This window comes from Rhinatrema bivittatum, chromosome 4 (genome assembly GCF_901001135.1).
Source record: "Rhinatrema bivittatum chromosome 4, aRhiBiv1.1, whole genome shotgun sequence".
In the NCBI taxonomy this organism is placed as follows: domain Eukaryota; kingdom Metazoa; phylum Chordata; class Amphibia; order Gymnophiona; family Rhinatrematidae; genus Rhinatrema; species Rhinatrema bivittatum.
Window position 1 is genome coordinate 219,350,157 of NC_042618.1, and position 22,950 is coordinate 219,373,106.

At 47.0% G+C, this 22,950-nt stretch overlaps 1 protein-coding gene across 1 annotated transcript in view; it reads left to right on the plus strand.

The window, feature by feature from the left end:
* The window catches only part of LOC115089383 (sodium-coupled monocarboxylate transporter 1-like), a 127,266-nt gene that overhangs the window by 23,230 nt on the left and 81,086 nt on the right, over positions 1-22,950 (plus strand). Inside the window, 4 exon segments of the mRNA XM_029597475.1 lie at positions 9,022-9,073; positions 13,125-13,192; positions 13,492-13,646; positions 21,164-21,304. Coding sequence (XP_029453335.1) covers positions 9,022-9,073; positions 13,125-13,192; positions 13,492-13,646; positions 21,164-21,304 — 416 coding nt within the window.

Genomic DNA, 22,950 nt, shown 5'->3' on the forward strand with positions numbered 1-22,950 from the left:
CCTTGAGGACCCGAACTGCTTGGACTTAGGCGTGGACCCTGGGGTCGAAGGTATGAAGAGAGTCTCAGAAGCAGAGAGTTGAGTAAAGGACGGAACCAGGAGACCAGCAGGATCCTCACCACTGGAAGCCAGAGGTCCCCCCCCCGGGAGGAGCCCATAGGGATCCGGGCTGCTTGGACTTAGGTGCGGACTCCTGGGGACGAGGATCCTGAAGCAAAGTCCAAGTCAAGGCAAGCTGCAGATGGGCAAAATGTGGAGGCAAACCAAGAGTCGGGGAAGGTGGCAGACAGCAGAGACAGAAGACAAGCCAGAAGTTGAGATGGTTAGCGAAGCAGGATAACCAGTGAACAAAGCTGAAGTCAAGAGCCAGGAAGACGAGCCAAAGGGAGACGGGAGCGGAGGCAGATGAGGATGGAACTGGAATCAGGAACAAGGCTGGGATGGAGCAGGAGTCAGGAACAAGCTGGTACAGGCATCAGGAGCACGCCGGGGCAGGAAGAATCAGGAATGGGATCAGCAACTAGAGAACTCCAGGGAGTGAACCTCGTTGCAAGGCAAGGAAGAAGAGCCTGAGCGAGGTTAAAATAGTGGCCAGCGACTGACATCACTTCGAGGGAGGAGTGAAGTATTCCCGTGCTGTTTCCTTTAAATTGGCATCCCCCTGCGCGTGCGCGTGCCTAGGGGGAGGAGCCTAAGCTAACCCAGGAAGTGCAGAAGCTCGGCGGCATCTCCCTCGTGGAGACATCACAGCAGGAAGGCTGTGCTGCAAGCGAGGAGGAGAGAGGGACCGCCAAGAATCGATCTGGGACCGTCGGGGAGCGAGGTAGGAGCCCGGCTGTGGCTTCCCGCAGCCAGGAATCATAACAGTACCCCTCCTCTTACGCCCCCTCCTTGGGGAACCTGGTGCATTCAGATGCTCTTGGTGAAAGCAATGGAGAAGTGATTTATCCAAGATATTGGTTGCCGGCTCCCACGTATTCTCTTCAGGGCCACAGCCATCCCAAGATAACAAATACTCCCACTGGTGATGTTGGAATTGAACGTCAAGGACATTGTGGACCTGAAAGACGGAGTCATCCTCAGCGAAGGTGGTGGAAAGATCAGGAGGTTTTGCGGTGAAATCTTGAAAGCACCAAGGGTTTAAGGAGAGATAAGTGAAAGACGTAAATTTTCATCAAACTGAGAAGGCATAGGCGATAGGAGACTGCACCTACCCTCTCAGATACCCGGAATGGGCCAATAAACTGGGGTGCCAGTCGCATGGAAGGGAGGCAAAGATGGACATGTTTCGTGCTCAACCATACTTTATCACCAGGCTGAAATACTGGAGCTGGGCGACGATGTTTATCTGCATTCTTCTTGGCAGTGGCCGCCCGTTTGCTGTAACTTGGTTTGGATGGATTCCCATAGAGAATGGAGCTGTTGTACAGACAACTGGGCTGCAAGAGATGGTACAGGCAAGGGCAGAGGTAATGGTAGCTTGGGTTGACGACCATAGACTAGTTGAAAGGGTGACTCGCCCATGGCTGAATGAACATGATTATTGTAAGAGAATTCAGCCTATGGTAGAATGGAGACCCAGTTATCTTGTTGATCTCCTACGAAGGTTCGAAGGAAGGTCTTTAATGAGTGTTGGTGCGCTCCACTTGTCTGTTGCTTTGGGGATGAAATGAAGAAGTGAAATCTAAGCACACTCAACATTTTTTACAAAGAGCCCTCCAGTATCTAGCTGTGAACTGTGGACCCTATCTGAAGTGATGTGAAGAGGGAGTCCATGAGTGCGAAAAATGTGCTGAATGAAGAGTTGTGCCAACTCTGGTGCAGAAGGAAGTTTAGGCAGTGGAACAAAATGGGCCATTTTGGAAAAGCGATCCACCGTAACCCAAATAACAAGTCTTCCCTTCAGACAGTGGTAGATCTACTACAAAATCTGTAGACAAATGAGTCCATGGTTCCATGGGAATTGGTAGCGGTTGAAGAAAGACCCAGGGATGACCAGACAATGGCCTGTGTTTGGGACAAGTAGGACAAGAATCAACATAGAGATGAGCGTCTCGTCTCATGTGGGGCCACCAGTAGTATCGAGCAAGGAACCCTAAGGTTTTTGCTCTACCGGGATGTCCAGCTGTAAGGGAGTCATGGGCCCACGACAGAACTTTCTTCCTTAGACGAAGAGGGACCACAGTCCTCCCGGGAGGAGGCAGATCCATCGTTACCACAACAGCATTTGCAGGGTCTAAGATGTACTGGGGGAATTCAGTGAGTCTTTCGGATCCGTGGTGCGGGATAAGGCATACGCTCATATATTCTTTGCTGCTGGTCTGTAGCGTAGAGAGAAGTGGAATCGGCTGAAAAATAGAGACCAACGGGCTTGTCTCGGATTCAGCCGCGGGCGTGGCAGAGAAACTCCAAATTCTTGTGATCTGTATAGACCACTATAGGATGTTGCACTCCTTCCAGCCACTGTTTCCATTCCTCGAAAGCGAGTTTTATAGCGAGGAGCTCTTTATCGCCGATACCATAATTTTTTTCCACAGGGGAGAACTTCCTGGAAAAGTAAGAACAAGGAAGCAACTTCCCATTCTCAGAAACTTGGCTGAGAACTGCTCCGATCACATGTTTGAGGCATCTACTTCCACTATAAGGATCGTAGGGGTTGGGGAGGTGTAGGCAAATATCTTGCAGAAAGGTCTCTTTCAATTCTTCAAAGGCTGACAAGCTGAGAGTGGCCATTCCTTAGCGTTAGCACCCTTTTTGGTGAGGGCTGTAAGCGGCGCCACCCTTTGGGAGTAGTGAGGAATAAACTGTCTATAAAAGTTCGCAAACCCAAGGAAACTTTGTAGGGCCTTGACTCCTACAGGTCGCGGCCAATCCTTGATCGCAGACACTTTGTCTGGGTCCATATGGAAACCGGTAGAGGAGACAATATAGCCCAAGAAGGATATTGACTCTTGTTAAAACATACACTTTTCAAGTTTGGCAGAGACGATAATCTCTAAGGCATTGCAATCCCTGTTTCACATGATGGCGATGAGATGCCAGATCCTTTGATTAAATTAAAACATCACCTAGGTAAATGATAATGGATGAATGGAGCATGTCCCCAAGGACCTCGTTCATTAGGTTTTGAAAAATGTCTGGAGCATTACAGAGACCAAAGGGCATGACAGGTACTCATAATGTCCGACGCGAGTATTGAAGGTGGTCTTCCATTCATCTCCAGGGCAAATTCGTACCAGATTGTAAGCGCCATGGAGGTCGAGTTTAGAGAAGATTTTAGCTCCCTGTAGCCGCTCTAGTAGTTCCGGGATGAGTGGAAGAGGATACCTGTCTCGACAAGTGATAGCGCTGAGGCCTCTATAATCACTGCAGGGTCGGAGAGACCCATCCTTTTTGGCAACAAAAAAGAAGTCAGACCCCACTGGAGATTTGAATGGATAGGTTCTCCTTGATGTAATTTGACATGGCTTGCATCTCTGGGAGAGATAAGGGTTACACCCGTCCTCTAGGAGGAGTTTGTGCCAGGCAATAATTCTATAGCGCAATCAAAAGGCCAGTGCTGTGGTAAAAGCTCCACCATCTCCTTACAAAAGACATCCTGATAAGCAGCATAGTGGGATGGTAGGGTAAGTGCCATAGCCATCAACGGTAGCCCAGGCCGTGGCATCATCGGAAAACAGGATGAGAAGCACCGTGGACTCCAGGCTGCTATCTGTAAGGTGTCCCAATGGATGGTGGGAGAGTGTCTTTGGAGCCACGGCAGTCCCAAAACAATTGGATGGACGGCCTTCTCTAAAATCAGAAATGAAATTTCTTCCGTATGGAGCACTCCAGTGCAAAGTGTGAGCAGTGCGGTGGTCGCAGAAATACAGCCAGGAAGCGGCCTGCCATGAATGGAGGAAATCCAGAGCAGAGGGTTACGAGGAAACTGCTGGGAGTTGTAATTGTTGAACTAGATCAAGGAGAATTAAGTTCCCTCCTGCTCCAGAATCGATAAAGGCGAGAGTATGGAAGGTTCCCCTGGGGAACTCAAGAGTCACTGGTACCATACATTAAGGAGAGAATTAATTCAGCCCAGGGATAGCTCCCCTGATCATACCTAGGCGCTGAAGTTTTCCAGCCGTTCAGGGCACTTGGCTAAGAAATGCCCCTTGTTCTTGCAGTACAGGTAAAGGCCTAGCGTGCATCGACGTCTTCTCTCCTCTGGGGAGAGAGACCTTCGTCCCAGTTGCATGGTTCTACACCTTGATTGCCTGACAAGGCCGAGGGGGCAGCCATGGGTCGGAAAAGGCAGGTGCCAGAGTAACTGTCTTCGGGCAGTTCTCCCTTCTCGAGCCCGTTGTTGAAGCCTGCGGTTGACCCTTCCCGCTAGGTCAATAAAGCTGTTAAGGTCGTCAGAAAGATCCCTAGCCACCAGCTCATCCTTGAGGCGAGATGATAGCCCCTCTAAGAATATTCCGTGAAGACTGTCCTCTCTCCAGTCCAACTCGGTAGCCAAGGTGCAGAACTCGACCGCATATTCGGCCAGCGGACGGGACCCCAGGTGCAGGCGCAGCAAATCCGCGACCACCGTAGATTTATGGGCTGGCTCGTTGAATACTTGTTTGAACATGGTTACAAACTGCTGAAGGTTTCCCAGGATTGAATCATTACATTCCCATATTGGGGAGGCCCAGGCCAGGGCCCTCCCATCCAGCAAGGACACGATATAGCTGGTCTTTACCAGATCTGAAGGGAATTGTGTATGCAGTAGCGTAAACAGAATGTAACACTGATTCTGAAAACCGCGGCATTGCTTAGCATCGCCAGAATACCGGGGCGGAGCTGGAAGATGCGTAGAGGCCGCCGGGCCGGGAGTAGAAACCGAGACCGGAGCGGGAGGCGCTACTGGGGGAGTGGAGTCCAAGCGGTTTGCCAACCTGTCTACTGTTGCGGCCAGGGCATCCAGGCAGTGTTGCTGCTGCTGCAGATGCTGGGCAGTAACAGGAATAGCCTGGAGGCTGGAAAGATCCGCCGGATCCATGGCCTTGCAAACTGTTACGATTTGTGGATCCTTAGGCTGGCTAGAAGATGATGATGCAACACTGAGGGGGGTCCCGCAGCAGAATCGTAACCGGGAGGCAGACTTGAACCCGAGGGCCAAGAGAATCTTCACCATTGGAAGCCCGAGGTCCCCCTGGGAGGAGCCCGGGAGAGTGGGCACTCGCCAGCTCTCCCGCGCATTTTTCTGAATCGGCCTGTATGTGAGGGAGAGTTTTTAGTGATTCATTCTTTCAATATACACTTTTGTGCCACCAAAAGAGCCACCATAATAAAGTGGTATTGACCCTTAGTCAAGTGAGGAAATAACTAGAGATGTGAATCGTGTCCTCGATCGTCTTAACGATCGATTTCGGCTGGGAGGGGGAGGGAATCGTATCGTCGCCGTTTGGGTGTTTAGAGTATCGTTAAAATCGTTAAAATCGTGAACCGGCACACTAAAACCCCCTAAAACCCACCCCCGACCCTTTAAATTAAAACCCCCCCCCCAAATGCCTTAAATTACCTGGGGGTCCAGCGGCACACTAAAACACCCTAAAACCCACCCCCGGCACACTAAAACCCCCTAAAACTCACCCCGACCCTTTAAATTAAATCCCCCACCCCAAATGCCTTAAATTACCTGGGGGTCCGTAGCGGCGGTCCGTAGCTTAAATTACCCCCGGGTCCGTAGCTAAATCAGGGGAAGGGGGAGAGCAGGAAATCCGGCACACTAAATCGTGGTGTCTTCAGCCGGCGCCATTTTGCAAAATGGCTGCCGCAAAATGGCGGTGGCCATAGACCAATACGATTCGACGCAGGAGGTCGTTCCAGACCCCCGCTGGACTTTTGGCAAATCTTGTGGGGGTCAGGAGGCCCCCCCATGCTGGCCACAAGTTCCTGGGGGTCCAGAGGGGGCCCTGGAGCATTCAGCTGAACGACCTCCTGCAGTCGATCTCCTGCCGGCGCCATTTTCCGTACGGAAACGATTCACGGCAGGAGATCGCTCCAGGGCCTCCGCTGGACCCCCAGGAAATTTTGGCCAGCTTGGGGGGGCCTCCTGACCCCCACAAGACTTGCCAAAAGTCCAGCGGGGGTCCGGAACGACCTCCTGCGTCGAATCGTATTGGTCTATGGCCGCCGCCATTTTGCGGCGGCCATTTTGCAAAATGGCGCCGGCTGAAGACACCACGATTTAGTGTGCCGGATTTCCTGCTCTCCCCCTTCCCCTGATTTAGCTACGGACCCGGGGGTAATTTAAGCTACGGACCGCCGCTACGGACCCCCAGGTAATTTAAGGCATTTGGGGTGGGGGATTTAATTTAAAGGGTCGGGGTGGGTTTTAGGGGGTTTTAGTGTGCCGGGGGTGGGTTTTAGGGTGTTTTAGTGTGCTGCTGGACCCCCAGGTAATTTAAGGCATTTGGGGGGGGGGGTTCGGGAGGGTGGGGGATTTAATTTAAAGGGTCGGGGGTGGGTTTTAGGGGGTTTTAGTGTGCCGGTTTTCCTGCCCTCCCCCTTCCCCCGATTTACGATTTTTTGACGATAAATCGGGGGAATTGGTATTGTATCGTGGCCCTAACGATTTTTGACGATTTAAAATATATCGGACGATATTTTAAATCGTCAAAAAATGATTCACATCCCTAGAAATAACACCCTCATGGTTTCCATATCCCCTGGCAACAAGATATCCCCTTGAAATGGTAATGTCTCCAAAGCACATGTGAATATTGATGCAATAATCTCATGCCAAAAGGAGGACTTTATATGATGGATCCTATTTTCATTTTACATTTTTGACAGTCCTCTGAATCCACCTTTCCCATTCTATGCAGATGGATATGGCCTGCTTGACAACGATGAGTGCAGAAAAAGATATCACTTAGTCCATAAGTTTCTTCCAAAACCACTCTTTGAAAACAAATGAAAGTAAATGCCGTATGAAAGTTACGTCCCTCCCGAAGCAGCTACCATGAAACGCGGGTCCGTGTCGGGGGACCTAAGACGCTACTCTTTATAACATAACGAACGGAGTTGGTGCTCACTGCAAAGGTTTATGAGGATTACAATAAAGTTTTGGAAGAAACTTATGGACTAAGTGATATCTTTTTCTGCACTCATTGTTATGAACATATCTTGGCAGAGTGCAGTCTTGCTATATTGTTCTTTTGGATTCTGCTTGACAACGATACCATATAAAATTCTATATTGCATTTCTTTATAATTTACCTCAACTGGTAATTTATGAATCTCTATAAACAATACACTAAGTTTATCAGCTGTGAATGTCTCCCCATTCTCTTTTTGCCAATATTCTGCCAATCGGCTCAGCCAATTTTCACTAATACATTTTTTAAATTTTAATTGTGCGCAGAAATCTTTTAGGAGATTTTACATGCATACTTTCGTAAATGCTAACGCATGCACATAAATACACATCCTTCCTCAACCCAGCCCCTGGGATTGCCTCCACTCAGTCTGGGAAAACTTATATGCGAACATGACGTACCTGCGTAACTCTACCCACATATCAGGTGGGCAATTTTGTAGAAGGCTATTTCTGCACGTAAAACACCTTTTTACCTGCAGAAGTCCCCATACTATTTCAAATTGCATATCCTCTTGTTTGTTAAAAAGGAAAGAATTCAGAAGAGTAGTAAGTGATCAGGCCCCACTAATCACCATCGTTCAATAAAGTGGAGTTAAAACTCCATAGACAAAGAGAAGATTATTCAGCACATTCAAATCCAGATTAAGCGGCACACATGCATGGCCAGAGACTAGAGCAGATTCTATTTCCACTTCAACTAAATTAGAGAAGAAGGCTTCTCCTAATAAAAAGTAACCAATGTAAAAATAAGATTTGTGAGGGAAAGAATAGAAGGTAAAGTCATGATCGGAAGGCTGGAGAAGCTCCCCATGGATCAAGTTTACCAACATCTGAAGTAAATTATGCAAGGCCCAAATGCTTGGGTAGGAGAGCATACGGGAATCAAACATCTGATCTAAAATTAAATCCAAAGGAAGATTAAAGCCCCCTCCTGATATTCCTCAGCCACAAAAAGCATGTTATGAAATTGTCTGCAAAATCTCAGGTGAATCATACAGTATTAGGGCAACGATATTAATCAAAATAAGCTTAAACTGATCTAGTTTGACCAGAGCAATAACTCATCGATCTATATGCAAAGCACATCAAGCAGCAGCACTATCTGGATTTTCAAGACAGCTCATCACCCAGTAAAAATGTTGCCAGTAGAAAATTTTATGAGTTATCCTAAAGCTGCACAGAGTGGCAGTTACTGCCCTTAAGAGAAACATGGGAAGGGTCTGCACAGAGTGGCAGTTTCTGCCTTGTGAAGCTTGATGGGCAGATTGAATGGACCATTTGGTCCTTTTCTGCCGTCATTACTATGCTACTAAGTATATCTTATGTTCTTCATCTGAGCAATGACTTATAATTTGTTAATTAGGGATATGCATTTGTTAGAATCATTTCCTTTTTAAAACAAAACAAAATTAAAACAAACAAAAATTTTCTTTGTGTTAATTCATTTTGTTTTAAAAAATTAGGCTGACCCTGGTGCTGCAAAAAAAAAAAAAAAAAAAAAAAGCAACAAAACAAACTTCCCAGGTCCTTCAGTAGATACCTCCCAGCCTCCCCCTCCCCCTCCCCCTTACCTTATTTATTGTCACCATGGGCAGGAGTAATCCCCATTCACGTCTCCTGCCCTGCTGGTGCAGCTATTGCAAGATGATGATGCTGGACTGGGTTTAGCCCAGGCTAGGATTACTTGGTACTGCAGACATTAACAATGGTGCCAGCCTTGGTCTGCCGACGCCATTTACAATAGCTGCACTGGCAAGACAGGAGCAACTGGTCAGACATGAATTAAAGCAATATAAATGATGTCGCCAATAATTAGATATTTTAATTATTGGACATTACCTTTTTTTTAGAATAGTGCACTATATTTATATACTCTTTTGCTCTTGCTATAGATTTTGTATACTGGAATTGTAATTTATGCTCCAGCCCTGGCACTTAACCAAGGTAAGATGAAGCTTTGACAACAGTTTGACATTTGCAGCATATGCTGCAAAAAAAGATTATGAAGATAAGATTATATTTCTTAAAATATAATTTTAGAAAGTGGAATGAAAGGCAGGTTTTCATTTGCTGTGATCCTTTTTCTGTGTGTGATTTACATTAAGTCTGGGTATCATGGAAAACTCAAATACCTCCTATTAGACCAGGAGTGGCCAACTCTGGTTCTCAAGAGCCACAAACGGGCCAGGTTTTCAGGATATCCACAATTAATATGCATGAGAAAGATTTGCATACAGTGGAAGCTGCGCATGTAAATCAATTTCATGATCTCACAGCCAATTGGGATTTCAGGGTATACACAATGAATATACATGCAATGGATTTGCACACATTGGAGATGCACTATGGGGTAGATTTTCAAAGGGTTGCGTGCGTAAGATATGCGTGCAACCCCCAAAAACCTACCCCTGCCTCCCCCTGCGCTTGCAAGCCCCGGGATGCGCGTAAGTCCCGGGGCTTGAAAAAATGGGCGTTCCGGGGGCGGGGCCATGGGTGGGGCGCCGGTCCGGGGGTGTTCCGGGGGCAGAACCGAGGCCTCCAGAACAGGCACCGGGCCGGGGGATGGAGAGCTGGCGCATGCTAGTTACGCCTGCCCAGAGGTAGGCGTAAATTCTTTGATAAAGGTCGGGGGGGGGGGTTTAGTTAGGGCTGGGGGGTGGGTTAGATACTGGAAGGGAGGGGAAGGTGCGGGGGGTGGAAGGAAAGTTCCCTCCGAGGTTGCTCCGATTTCGGAGCGGCCTCGGAGGGAACGGAGGCAGGCTGCGCGGCTCGGCGTGTGCAAGTTGCACAATTGTGCACCCCCTTGCGCGCGCCGACCCTGGATTTTATAAAATCGGGCGTAGATTTGTTCACGCCGGGTTGCACGAACAAATCTACGCCTGGGCGCATATTATAAAATCTGGTCCTATGTGCAAATGTGTCCGATGCATATTCATTGTGGATGTACTGAAAAACCTAAGTGGTTGTGGGGTAACAAGGACAGATTTGGGAAATCCTGCTGTAATTACAGCTTGCTCACTGGCAAGTACTTCAGACAATAAAGAAAAGGACCAATTTGCCCTGTAAGCCTGTTGTGGGCAGTAATCAAATTGCTTGCAATAGTGCAAATCCTGTGGATAGATTTTATCTACGGGGTTTGCCCCAATAGTCGGTAGTTTTGCTTATTGCCCCACAGAGATCTGTACCGGCTTTTCGTGTGGGTGCTCCTTCCAGCTCAAACAATGGGCTGTAGTTGTGAAAATCAGAAACTCTGCATGTTGTTGCTTTCTCATGACCCACGGGAATGCCTCCACGCAATGCGGGAAAACTTTGGCGCGCTGTCATTTTGCCCGCATTGAGAGGAAGCAATTTTCAAAGAGCCCACTTCCACAGGCAAAATGTTGTTTAAGCCGTGAAAAATGGCTTTGAAAGTTGCCATCCCTATGCCTTGTGGCATTCTTCACTGAATTCTGGCACAAGGACTACACTCTGGTCTGCTAAAGGTAGCCCTGCAAAGTGAACGTAATTAAGCTAAAATTAACTTCTACCCCCCCTTGTCTCAAGCAGGAATCCTTAAACAAAAAATGAACCATCTTGGGAAAGACAGGGTCTGCAAACATAGGTGCAACAGATAACAAAGAAAAGTAAAAGGCCTGAGGAAAGAGATTGCTGATATGCATTTTTACAGAAGTAAATAGATCCAAAAATGGGGGAGAAACCGTAAGTTCTGAATTGAGCCCACTCCGATTCTTAATACCCTTTATATTCACTATTGATTAGATAAATAATTTGGATTGTTAGCCACCTTTCCAAAGGATGCGCGGGGAGGTTTACCACATTATTAGAACTCAGATACCAGTCTCTGCTCCAAAGAGCTTACAATCAGGGTAGGTCATTTTCAAAGGGGCGCGCTAGTGCACATTGACGCATGTACGTTATAAAATAGCCTTGGCATGGGTATGTGTGAGTTTAATTTTGCAAGTAGGCGTGCCCAGCCATGCAAAACAAGTTTCAGCCTTGCAAGTCAGGCAATTTTGTAATCGGCTTGCATCCAAGACAAGGCCAGTTTCACCAGTTCGTCCACCAGTTTGCCCAGTGTAGAGCTAGGTCCTCCAGACACCCCCCCCCCCCCCCCCGATTTAAAAGTCTGTACGCCCCCCAATTACCCCAGACTCTAATAAACTCCTCAAGAATGGCTTTTTTTTTTGTTTATTAAACTTACCCCTTCTCCATAGCAGAAGTAAAGTTAGGCAGCACTAGACCTGGGCATGCGCACAGGCACGCGGGCATCTGCTCACAAATCTCTTGGCCCCTGCCTCGGAACACCCATGCTCCACCCACACCGTTCCCACGCCACACCCCTTTTTTTGGTTCTGAATGAGATGTGCGCGCAGTAGGAGATACGCGCGCATGTAGACGGTTTTAAAATATGGCGGGCACGTGTAAGCCCTACATGCTCCCGCGTCTCCTGATTTTGGTGCATGCCGGGCTTTTAAAATTCACTTTTAAGTGGGCACTTGAGGGAAACAGAGATGGTAACTTTCAAACGGGCCCGGGGGTGCACTTACACACGCATGGGTTGGCACGCGTCCAGGGACGCGGGGAGTTTATAACTTGCGCGCACATATGCGCGCAGGTTATAAAATGGCTTGGGCACGCCCATAAGGGCAGCCAGTTTTAAGGTTGTGTGCACCCAGCCGCGAAAAATCAGGTTTCGGCCACGTAAATCAGGGAAATTTTAAAACCAGCACGCGTCGACACCATGCCCCACTTTCGCCAATTCGTCCTCTAGTTCACCCAGTGTACAGCTAGGTCCTCAAGAAGACCACCCTGGTTTAATAGCCTTCACTCCCCCTAGTTAACCCAGACCCCTCAAACCCTCCTGTGATGCCTGGAATTGGTTGTATTTAGACTTACACTTCGTTAATCTCAGAAATAAAGTTCTGCGGCACTGACCTGGGTGTACATCTGGGTATGTGAGTATTTACATGCACATCTCTTGGCCCTGCCCCAAACACCCACACCCCGCCATGCCCAGACCACGCCCATTTTTGAATCCAAGTGAAATGTGCGTGCTGCGGGAGATGTGTGCACATTTAGGTGGCTTTAAAAATAAGGTGGCCACGTATAAGCCCTACCTGCGTGCGCATCTCCCGATTCTGGTGCATGCCGGGCTTCTAAAATTCACCTTAAAGTGCCTAGCCCAAGGTTACAGGAGCTCAGTGGGATCAAAGGCACAGTTGTCTTGTTAATTAATGCATACTTTCAAAGTCTCTGCAGCCCTGTTCCAGAGGTTGCTTCAGTTTGCTATGTTAGATAGGAAACTTGGAAGGGGGTGATTTGTTCTTTCAGCTGTTCCCTTAGTTCCTGAACAACACATTGTTTCATAAGCTCTCATCTTTCTTGTGCTGTCTCAGAAAGTATGTTGGAAATGAGACTTTTATTTACTGAAGACAGTGAGATGGAGCCTGGCAATCTGACCATTCTATTGCATGCATCCTTAACTTGCCAACTATTTTTTAATGAGAAGTGGCAGAGACAATGCAGTCCAACCAGGAAACCAGTGAGCAGCGTGGGATTGGGGGAGGTGGAGGATTCTCTTCTCTCAAAAAAGCAATTTTAAAATCTGAATGTCAGCCTAGGCATTCTCTAGTGATCTGGTATTCCGGGCATCTTTGTCATCCAATCAGAAAGCATATATGAAATTGTAACAATTACTGTGAGGCTGAGGTGAAAAGTATTGGGGGTTTTATTGGCAAATAATTCACAAGGGGCACATACTCCAGTTCGCCCACCTCTTCTCTGTTCCTTCCCTGAATTTCCTGTGCCTCTCTTTCCTTTTGCATGAAAAATAATTAGAAAATTATTTAGAGCACAGACCGGAAATGCTTTTGAAAATTACCCTCCCTAGGTGTATATTTCTGTGGTGTCGTCAGCTAAAACAGAATACATTTCTTTATTAATTGTTTTATTTTTTTATGTGTGTCTGACGCTTCCTCTTTCTCCCTTTGTTCAGTGACGGGCTTTCACCTGTGGGGAGCGGTGATTTCAACTGGAGTAGTTTGTACCTTCTACTGCACATTGGTATGTGAGCGGGCTAAGGAAGTATCGTTCCTCTCTGTGTCTTGAGCTGTATTCACGTGCACTGGGTCTGTCTACCTGGTACGGTTAGATTCTATGGAAAATGACCCCTTAAAATTTAGTGACCGAAGGCAAGTAGGAGCAGCGGAGGGAGCCTGTATCTTTTAATGTGGCACGATGGCAAAACATAGGATGCGCTTTCCAAAGATTAATGGGGAATTCAGGGGAAAAAAAAGTGAGCGAACATAAAGGAGTTTTTGTATCCTTTCACCTACTTATAGTCACTTGTCTGTTCTCTGCAGGGCGGGCTGAAAGCCGTCATCTGGACAGATGTGTTCCAAATTGGAATCATGGTAGCCGGCTTTGCAGCTGTCATTATACGGGCGGTGATGCTTCAGGGTGGAATCGACAAGATCGTAAATGACGCCTACTATGGCGGCAGACTAAACGTTTGGGAGTAAGATTCATAATGCTTGCTTTGGAAAGATACAAGTAAATAGCAGAATTCTTTCTGCGAGAATCTAATTAGAGAATTTTCAGAGTGGAAGCCGTAACTTATAGTCAGGGCCGGTGCGACGGTATAGGTGGCCCTAGGCGAACCTTCAAACCTTGAGCACCTGCTTATCGGTGACAGGTCTGGCACAGCATCCTGCTTTTGCCTTGCTTTGCAACCTCCTCTCACCCTCTGCCGAGTCCTGCATACCCCTCCCTTTGCCCCCCTGTCTACAGTACCCAGTATCCCTTCTTTCTGCTCCTGTGTCCAGCATCTCTCCTCTCTTCTCATTCTCGGCATCTTCCTCTTTATTCCCTCTACTCCCTGCTCAGCACACTATCACTCCAATCTTTTTTTATCTCCTTTTTGCAGCGCCCAACATCTTATTTCTCTCTCTCTCCACCCCATTTCTGCCCAGAATCCTCTCACCACAACTCTCCCACCCACTGTCTCCACCTCCCACATTTGTCCAGCTTCCTTTCCCTTCTCTCTTGTGGTGCTGCACTTTATAATTGGGTAGAAGGCACCTGGAGGTTTCTGGTAATTTTGCTGCCACCCCAAAAATTGTGGAACCCTAGGCAATCGTCCAGTTCACCTAACTGAAGAGCTGCTGGCCCTGCTTGTAGTTACTATGGGCAGTTTAAAAAAAAAAAGGAAATATTTGTTTAAGAGAATATTTGAACTATGAAAGCAGTAGCCTCCTTAGAAAGAGGCTGCCTTGATTATGCTCCCTGGATGCTGAAGAACCCGACTTTCAAATTGAATATTGCTCAATCGAGCAGCTAAAAGTATATGGGTCCAGGTCAGGGACGTACAGTTGGGAGCCTACAGATAGGTGATACAATGACAACCCTAAATTAGGCACTTATATTGAGCCCAAAGTCAAGACAACTAAATACAGACTCCTAAGCTAAGCCCCTAACTTAGGGATCCTAAATTTTGATGCTGGGCATCTTCTGAATATCAGGTTCTAATTAGATCTCTTTGCCTTCTGTTTGAAACATAAATCTAACTGGACAATTGTTAGTAGTAACACCAATCAGAACACAGCTAAAGGTGAAAATAAAAATTACATGAAGTAAATCTATTGGGTTATAGGGTATTATTTTTTAAAGAATCACTGAACAATTAAGACCATAAGAAGTTGCCATGCTGAGTCAGACCAAGGGTCCATCAAGCCCAGCATCCTGTTTCCAACAGAGGCCAAACCAGGCCACAAGAAGCTGGCAATTAATACCCCAAACACTAAGAAGATTCCATGCTACTGATACAGTTAATGGCTATTCCCTAAGGGATAGATTTTAAAAGGTTGTGCTCGCGCGTCCATGTGCGCGCGCTACCCGGCACATGCACATGGACGCCCAATTCTGAAACATGCGTGCACATTTCTCTCAAGCTGTATTAATTGTGCAGTGTTTCTCTCAGGAATGGCTGCTTAGTGCAGTGATTGGCCCAAGTTTCCTTCCTCCTCGATGGGCACCCAGTGATGCCTGTAGAGTGCTCTGGGTCTCTGACAGCTCATGCTGCCAATCTTTCCATTTTGTGCAATACCTGTCTCACAGAGCTCGGCAGACACCAGCTCGAGATGACCAACTCACGGTTATAATCCACAACAGACACGTGCAATGAAAAATGTGGACATTTAGCAGGCCTGGTGAGTGCATACTGGGGCCTGTAATTTTCCCAAAGCATTTCTGCCGGTAAAACGAGGGCCGGTGCGCCCATTAGGTGAACTTCGGCGGTCGCCTAGGGCACCGAGCTGTAGGGGGTGCCGAAGAGCAGCCACGTGGTGCCGCCAGTGGGGCCTATCCCGCTCGCGGCAAAGAGAAATAGAGACTGTGTCGGCAGCGAAACAGGTAGGGGGAGGGGCAGCGCAAGGGTCGCCTAGGGCGCCCAATACCCTTGCACTGACCCTGGGTAAAACAGTGCTGTACATGCAGAGCTGGGCTTTGGAAATATTACCTGCAAATACATGCAATGGTCCTGTTCTAATGTGAGTTCAGCCTGACTGAGTGGTGGTGTTCCTGGGGAAGGGTTTGCACTTACGCGTGCCCTGTTTGATTTTGAGAAGCATGCTTGTAAATTTTTTCCGGAAATTTGTGCGGATGATTTAGCAGGGTTAACAGCGTGCAAATAGATTTGGTGTGAATAATTTTCAAAGAAGACTTATGCATGAATGCCACTTAGAAAATTGGTGTAACTTACGTGTGCTTTTGCCAGCTACCTTATGCATGATGTTACAAAATGACTTTCTAACAGTGCACAAAACAATGGGTGAGCTAACATTAGGTATATTTCATAGTGCATACACAAAAACTATATTTCACTATCACTGTACTAGGTTAATGATATGCAGAGTGCACCTATGTGCCGGGGGGGTAAATGGATCAGAAGGGGAGGGAAGAGCATCGGGAAGGTTTCCTTTCTTTGGGGGAAAGCAATTCAAAGGGAAGGGAAGGCAACTGAAGGGTTATCTTGCTACAGGGGGAGTGACGAGGATGTGGTTTGTGGAGGAGGCCAATTGGAAGGGGAGGGGAGAAGCTGAAGCAATTAGAAGGTGAAGGGAGGGGATCAAGGGGTTTTCTTTATTCAGGATGGGGGCGATCAGAAATGGAGGGAAGAAAATGATTGGGGGGAGGTTATTTGTTCATGAGGGGAGAGACTGATAGCAATTGGAGCAGAAAGGATCGGGGGGGGGGGGGGTGTTCTTTGTTCCCTGGGGGTAATTGGAAGAGGAGAGGGAATCATGTGTTGGGAGTTGGGATTTATGGGAAGGATCAGGACACTGCTTCCTCCTCCCCTTTTCTTAGATGCTAATGTGCCATTCCAACCACGCTGTGTCAGTGTGCTAGCACTCAACCACAGGCCAGGACCAGAAGTTACATTTCTTGTGCAAAAAAAAAAGTATTTTAAATGAACTTTTGGTTGTGAGCCTTTAGAAGGCAATTTTTAAAAGCATTTCCATGGGTACAACAGTGTGTTACCCATGGAAAATAAGTTCCTTGTAAATTGCCTCCCCTCTCTTGCTTAAAAGTGTGCATGTGGTGCCCCCTGCCTGCATTCTTGTACATGCAAAGAGAGGGCGCAGTCAAGGAAAGGTTAACACCTACTCACGCATGCATATTTACGCCCTTACAAGTGCATGCACCACTTTGCTGGAAAAAGTACCTGTACCTGCACGAATAGCAGGTCTGTGCGCATATTGTTTTCAACTTGGTTTCCAAGGGCAAGTTTTCTCTTTGAAAAACTGACATAAGGTCTTCAGATAAAATGTATTTGCAGACTTTACACTTCTGCACACAATATAAGGCAATTTTCAAAACCTTTTATGCACATAAATGGCGATTCTAAAAATGGCTAGGGATGTTGTAATTGTACTCGTGCTAAGCGTAGCGCAGAGGCCCCCATAATGAATTCTATTAAATGTGTAACCTAGAACACTTTTTGAGGGTACTAAGAGGTCTTGTAACAGTCTAGTGCAGTTAGGGAAGTAATTAGGGGAGTACCCATTCATGGACAGCCCTCTCAGTGGGTGGAGCTGTAATGGATACCCCTGTGGGAAAGGCTTTATAGAAGAGTTCTGCAATAGGCTGTGGAGGCAGTCTAAGTGAGAGTGAGAGTGAGAGGGTGTATTTTCCTAAGATGGATTTTGGGCCTACCTGGCACCTCAGAAACCATCAGATACCCCTCCAGGATATGCCAAAGGGACTCCACTGCTGTACTCTCCCCACAAGGTGCAGAGTGGCTGCTCTGGGACTATTTTGGGATTTTGAGCCTTATTTGAGAGGAGCCCTGCTTGAGGCCTGGGCCTGTCTGAAGCCAGGGAATGGGGAGCCCTGAGCTGAAGACACCCAGTGTTTAGGGAAGACCTGCCCACCAAAGATAGTGACCCATTGCAGTGGATTCCTGCAGTTACCTAATTTGGGGAAGATTTGTTTTCCAACATCTGGGAGGAAGTGGTTTTCTGCCCCTTTTCCTGCCCATCAAGGGGACTGGCCAGAACAGCAGTCCACAAGGATTCCTACCACCAGAGATCCCCACCAGAAGATTAATCTACTAACTGTGGGGTAGATTTTCAAAAAAACGCGAATAGGCGTACTTTTGCTGGCGCATCAGGCGCAAGCAAAAGTACGCTGGATTTTAGTAGATACGCGCGGAGCCGCGCGTATCCACTAAAATCCTGGATCGGCACGCGCAAGGCTATGAATTCTGTATAGCCAGCGCGCGCCGAGCCGCGCAGCCTACCCCCGTTCCCTCCAAGGCCGCTCCGAAATCGGAGCGGCCTTGGAGGGAATCCTCTAACGCCCTCCCCTCACCTTCCCCTCCCTTCCTCTACCTAACCCACCCGCCCGGCCCTGTCTACACCCCCCCCTTACCTTTCTCCGGGGATTTACACCTCCCGGAGGGAGAAGTAAATCCCTGCGCGCCAGCGGACCACTAGCGCGCCGGGACGCGATCTGGGGGCGGGTCCGGAGGGCACGGCCACGCCCCCGGGCCGCCCCGCCCCGTAGCCACGCCCACGGGCCCGTCCCCGGAACGCTCCCGACACGCCCCGAAAACGCCGCGCGGTTCGGGCCCGCCCCTGACACGCTCCCCGACACGCCCCCTACGAAAACCCCGGGACTTACGCGAATCCCGGGGCTCTGCGCGCGCCGGTAGGCCTATGTAAAATAGGCTTACCGGCGCGCAGGGCCCTGCTCGCCTAAATCCGCCCGGTTTTGGGCGGATTTAGGCGAGCAGGGCTCTTAAAATCCGCCCTGTGAGTAATAAGATCTACAGTGAAGGGAGGACACCCATTTGGCATCCACAAAGAGCCCTGAGGGATAGAGATATCAGGAGGGGTTTTCTCGACATTCCAAGGGGCCTAGCCCAGAGGGACCACTGCACAATCTAATCCAGGAGTGTGGATGGATTCCTGGCCTAATAAAGACTAATGCACAGATAGAGGAGAAAAGAGCTGTAATTCAGGGAGAAACTGCAGAGACTGTGGTGTTTGATTTACCATATGTAATTGTGCCATTCAACAAAACTGTATCAGTAAAGCATTATTTTGGATACTGCCTATTGCGACCAAGTGTGGTTTGGCATTCAGCGTCAGCTCACAGCATAATGAGGGAACTCCATCACAGCTCACTAGTCACTAGAGATGTGAATCAGAACCGGAATCGGTTCGGTTCTGGTTCCGATTCAAATCTTATAATTTTTATCGTCCGGCCCGATTGTTTTTTTGTTTATCGGCTGCGCCCGATCCGATAAACAAAAAACCCACCCCAACCCTTTAAACCTGACCCCTTAGCCTCCCCCACCCTCCTAAACCCCCCCCAAAATGTTTTAAAAACACCTGGTGGTCTAGTGGGGGCGCGGGGAGCAATCTCCCGCTCTCGGGCCATCAGCTGCGCTAATAAAAATGGCGCCGATGGCCCTTTGTCCTTACCATGTGACCATTTTTAAAGATGGCGCCGGCCATCCAGTGCTCCTACCATGTGACAGGGGCCGGCCAATGGCACGGATACCCGGCCACATGGTAAGGGCAAAGGGCCATCGGCACCATTTTTATTAGTGGCAGCCGACGGCCGAGAGCGGGAGATCGCTCCCGGCGCCCCCAATGGACCACCAGATGATTTTAAAATGTTTTCGGGGGGTTTGGGAGGGTGGGGGAGGCTAAGGGGTCAGGTTTAAAGGGTCGGGGGTGGAGTTTTTTTTATCGGGCCATCGGCTCCATTTTTATTAATTGCAGCCGATGGCCCGAGAGCGGGCGATCGGTCCCACTCTCGGGCCGTCGGGGCTTCCACTGGACCACCAGGTGATTTTAAAACGTTTTGGGGGGGTTTGGGAGGGTGGGGGAATGTAAGGGATTCGTTTTAAAGGGTCGGGGTGGGTTTAGGGGTTGTTTGGTGTGCCGGTTTTCCCGCCCTCCCCCCAAATAACTCCCGTTAGTGGACACAAACCCGATTAACGCTTTTTCACGATAAATCGGGGGAATTTCTATTGTATCGCACTCTTTAACGATTTTTGACGATTTAAAAAATATTGGACAATATTTTAAATCGCCAAAAAACTATTCACATCCCTACTAGTCACCCCCTATTGGGATCAGAGAGGATTCCTTTCCATCCCTGGTCCAAAGGACCTATACCTTGGGATGGGAAGAGAAGTAAAAGCTAGCCAGGGTCCCTGCTCCAAAGAACTTACAAATAACTTTATGTTGCCCTCCGTAATCGACTTGTACATTAAGGAGGGATTACATATGTATGTACTCCTCTTTTTGGCAAGCTGAGACACTTGCACATTGGTGATTTAAAGGGTCAACAAAGAATTACAACATAACACTCTAATCTCCTCAAATGGCAGACATAATTATTGATATTAGAAGTTTTTTTCTCATAAATTCAGGATTTGGCAAGCACCAAGAGTTACATGCTGTTCCCTTCCCAACGGTGTTCAGAGTTCTTGTGGAGCCTGTCAGGGAGCCCCATCCTGCAGCAAAACCCTACGACAGGCTCCCCAAGTCCTAGGAGAAACCCACAACTCATAGAGCGAATGACCTTGAAATTAAAGATTATTTCCATCACGCCACATTTTCCAGTCACGCACCATTAGTGTGTGCTTCGTCTTCAGCAGCCGTTTCAGTTTGTGAGCTGGGAATAGCTACCAGCTCCTCTTTTGCCTGACATGGCCAGCATCATGATAGTTTTTAGAACATATAAGAGCTCTGCGGACTCTTCCAGACTTTAATTGATTTGAATGCTGGTCAGTTTTGATAACATGTTGGGAATGGTGGGAAGATTTCTGGATAAGGATGGAATTACATACCCAGAGGTAAAAGTGTAACAATTAGCATTATTCCCCTTTTGTATGAAAATTCTTGCCTGCTCTCAGGTTGCTGTGGTCATCAGCTAGGAGCCCTGTCAGATTGTGGAAGAATTAGACCCTTACATTGTTATCAGACAGCCAGTATGTCGTGTAGAATATAGTCATTAATTTTATTTTCAGGTAACTATTGCATCTGTTTTAATACTGGCAGGTAGTAAGCATCCATGTACTTTTAACATCTATGTTGTAGTCAGGATGTTGAAAGTACAAGATATAGTGCAGATGTCCAAAAGATCTAGGCACCTAACTTCCTAAATGAAAATTCCCCCATCCACTGAGCACCTAATCTTAAACACCTGGAAAGTAGGTGGAGCCAGGTGTGAGGCCAAGTCAGGGAAGGTAAGTTAGGTACTTGGCGTTGATGTAGGAACCTATACAGAGATGAATAAATTGCAGGCCTAATTTAGGGACTTCAATTTCAGGCGCCTATATATAGGAAAATCTTCAGCTAAAAACATACTTGCCAATGCTCAGTTGAATTTTTGCCTAACTTTAGAGTCCTAAAAAACCTAGATTAAGCACTCACTCATCTTTCTTTAAAAACTGACCCCTACGGGTTTTAAAATGAAGATTTTTCATGAATGATTGATTTCAACTTTTCTCTTTAGCTTTAATCCACATCCCTTTCAACGACACACCTTCTGGACAATTGTTATTGGTGGGACCTTCACTTGGACTTCTATCTATGGCTTCAACCAATCTCAAGTCCAAAGATATAATTCTTGCAAAAACAGATTCCAAGCAAAACTGTAAGCAATGCGTAGTCAATTTTTTTTCCTGTGTTTGACATTTTGCTGCTATTGTTTCCATGGTTTATGTATACTACGTAAGATATATTTTGAAGAGATATTGAAACCCACTGATGAACCTTTATCCTTCACCCCTGCTGTTTTACATCATCAAGGCAAACAAAGTAGCTCATTTCATGGGGAAGACAACTTTCAGAGTCATTTCCACAGATAAAACAGTGCTTTATCCACAGAAATGGGATCTTTGAAAATTGAATGTAAAAAATATCTCTTAATCTATAAGCCCACGATTAATGTAACATCAAAATAGACAACGTGGTTCTATGTATTTTTAAACTCACAATGCTGTATGTTTTTTCTAGTAGATTTAAAGAGATCACAGTTATATGAAATTAGGGACCATCATACCACCCACTGTGCTTGCAAGTTAAAACTTGTATTTTATGCACTTTGTTGGGTCACTTTTAATCATCGGTCCAAGAGTCCAGTATTTAAATATTCAATTTTTAACTTTTTTTCAAAAACTTATATACTAAAAAAGTACAGGAGATATAACTTCCCTTAGATGACTGTTGGGGTCAGTAGTCCGACGTGCGCGTTTCGCAATACCGGTGCTTCAGAGACGTAAATTTTACTGACTCTCCTGATCCAGCACTCCCCGTGCGTCTTACAGACGGGATTACAGGCAAATCTTTCATGCCAGTACTTCTTTTAAGATCGCCGAATGTTACTGAGGTGACTTAGTAGAGACTGAGGGTCCACTATAATTTCGGACCTGACACCATTTCTCCGCATAGCATTTTAGCGGTGAAACAGCTCCTACCGGGTCTGATTTTAGACCGGCGTGAAAGATTTACCTGTAATCCCGTCTGTAAGACGCACGGGGAGTGCTGGATCAGGAGAGTCAGTAAAATTTACGTCTCTGAAGCAGTGGTATTGCGAACCTCGCGCGTCGGACTACTGACCCCGACAGTCATTAAAGGGAAGTTATACCTCCTGTACTCTTTTAGTATATAAGTTTTTGAAAAAAAGTTAAAAATTGAATATTTAAATTCTGGACTCTTGGACCGATGATTAAAAGTGACCCAACAAAGTGCATAAAATACAAGTTTTAACTTGCAAGCACAGTGGGTGGTATGATGGTCCCTAATTTCATATAATTGTGATCTCTTTAAATCTACTAGATATAGCATACAGCATTGTGAGTTTAAAAATACATAGAACCACGTTGTCTATTTTGATCTTTGAAAATTGCCCACCCTACATATGGGTAAAATTACAAACATAATGCCAATTAATGTGTAATTCTACCAGTGAATGGAGGTGATCCGGGAGGCACGGTTGAAGAGACACTTGCAAGCACACACATACTTGTAAAATTTCATAAGTGTGCACTTTTACGACTCTGTGCTTTGTACCCTGCTATGCGATATTCCTGGAATAGACTCCTTGAGTTGCTAGGTCATGATCCTTCTCTCACCGCATTCTAATTAAGTTTAAAAACTCACCTTTTTGAGGCTACTTTCAAATACTAACCATTTCACTACAATATATACACTTCCCATTCAGGCCGATGCTATAGCATGAGCTGAGCCTAGCGGACAGGCTAACGAGCTCGTGGACATGCGTTTTGGATGTGCTAGGCT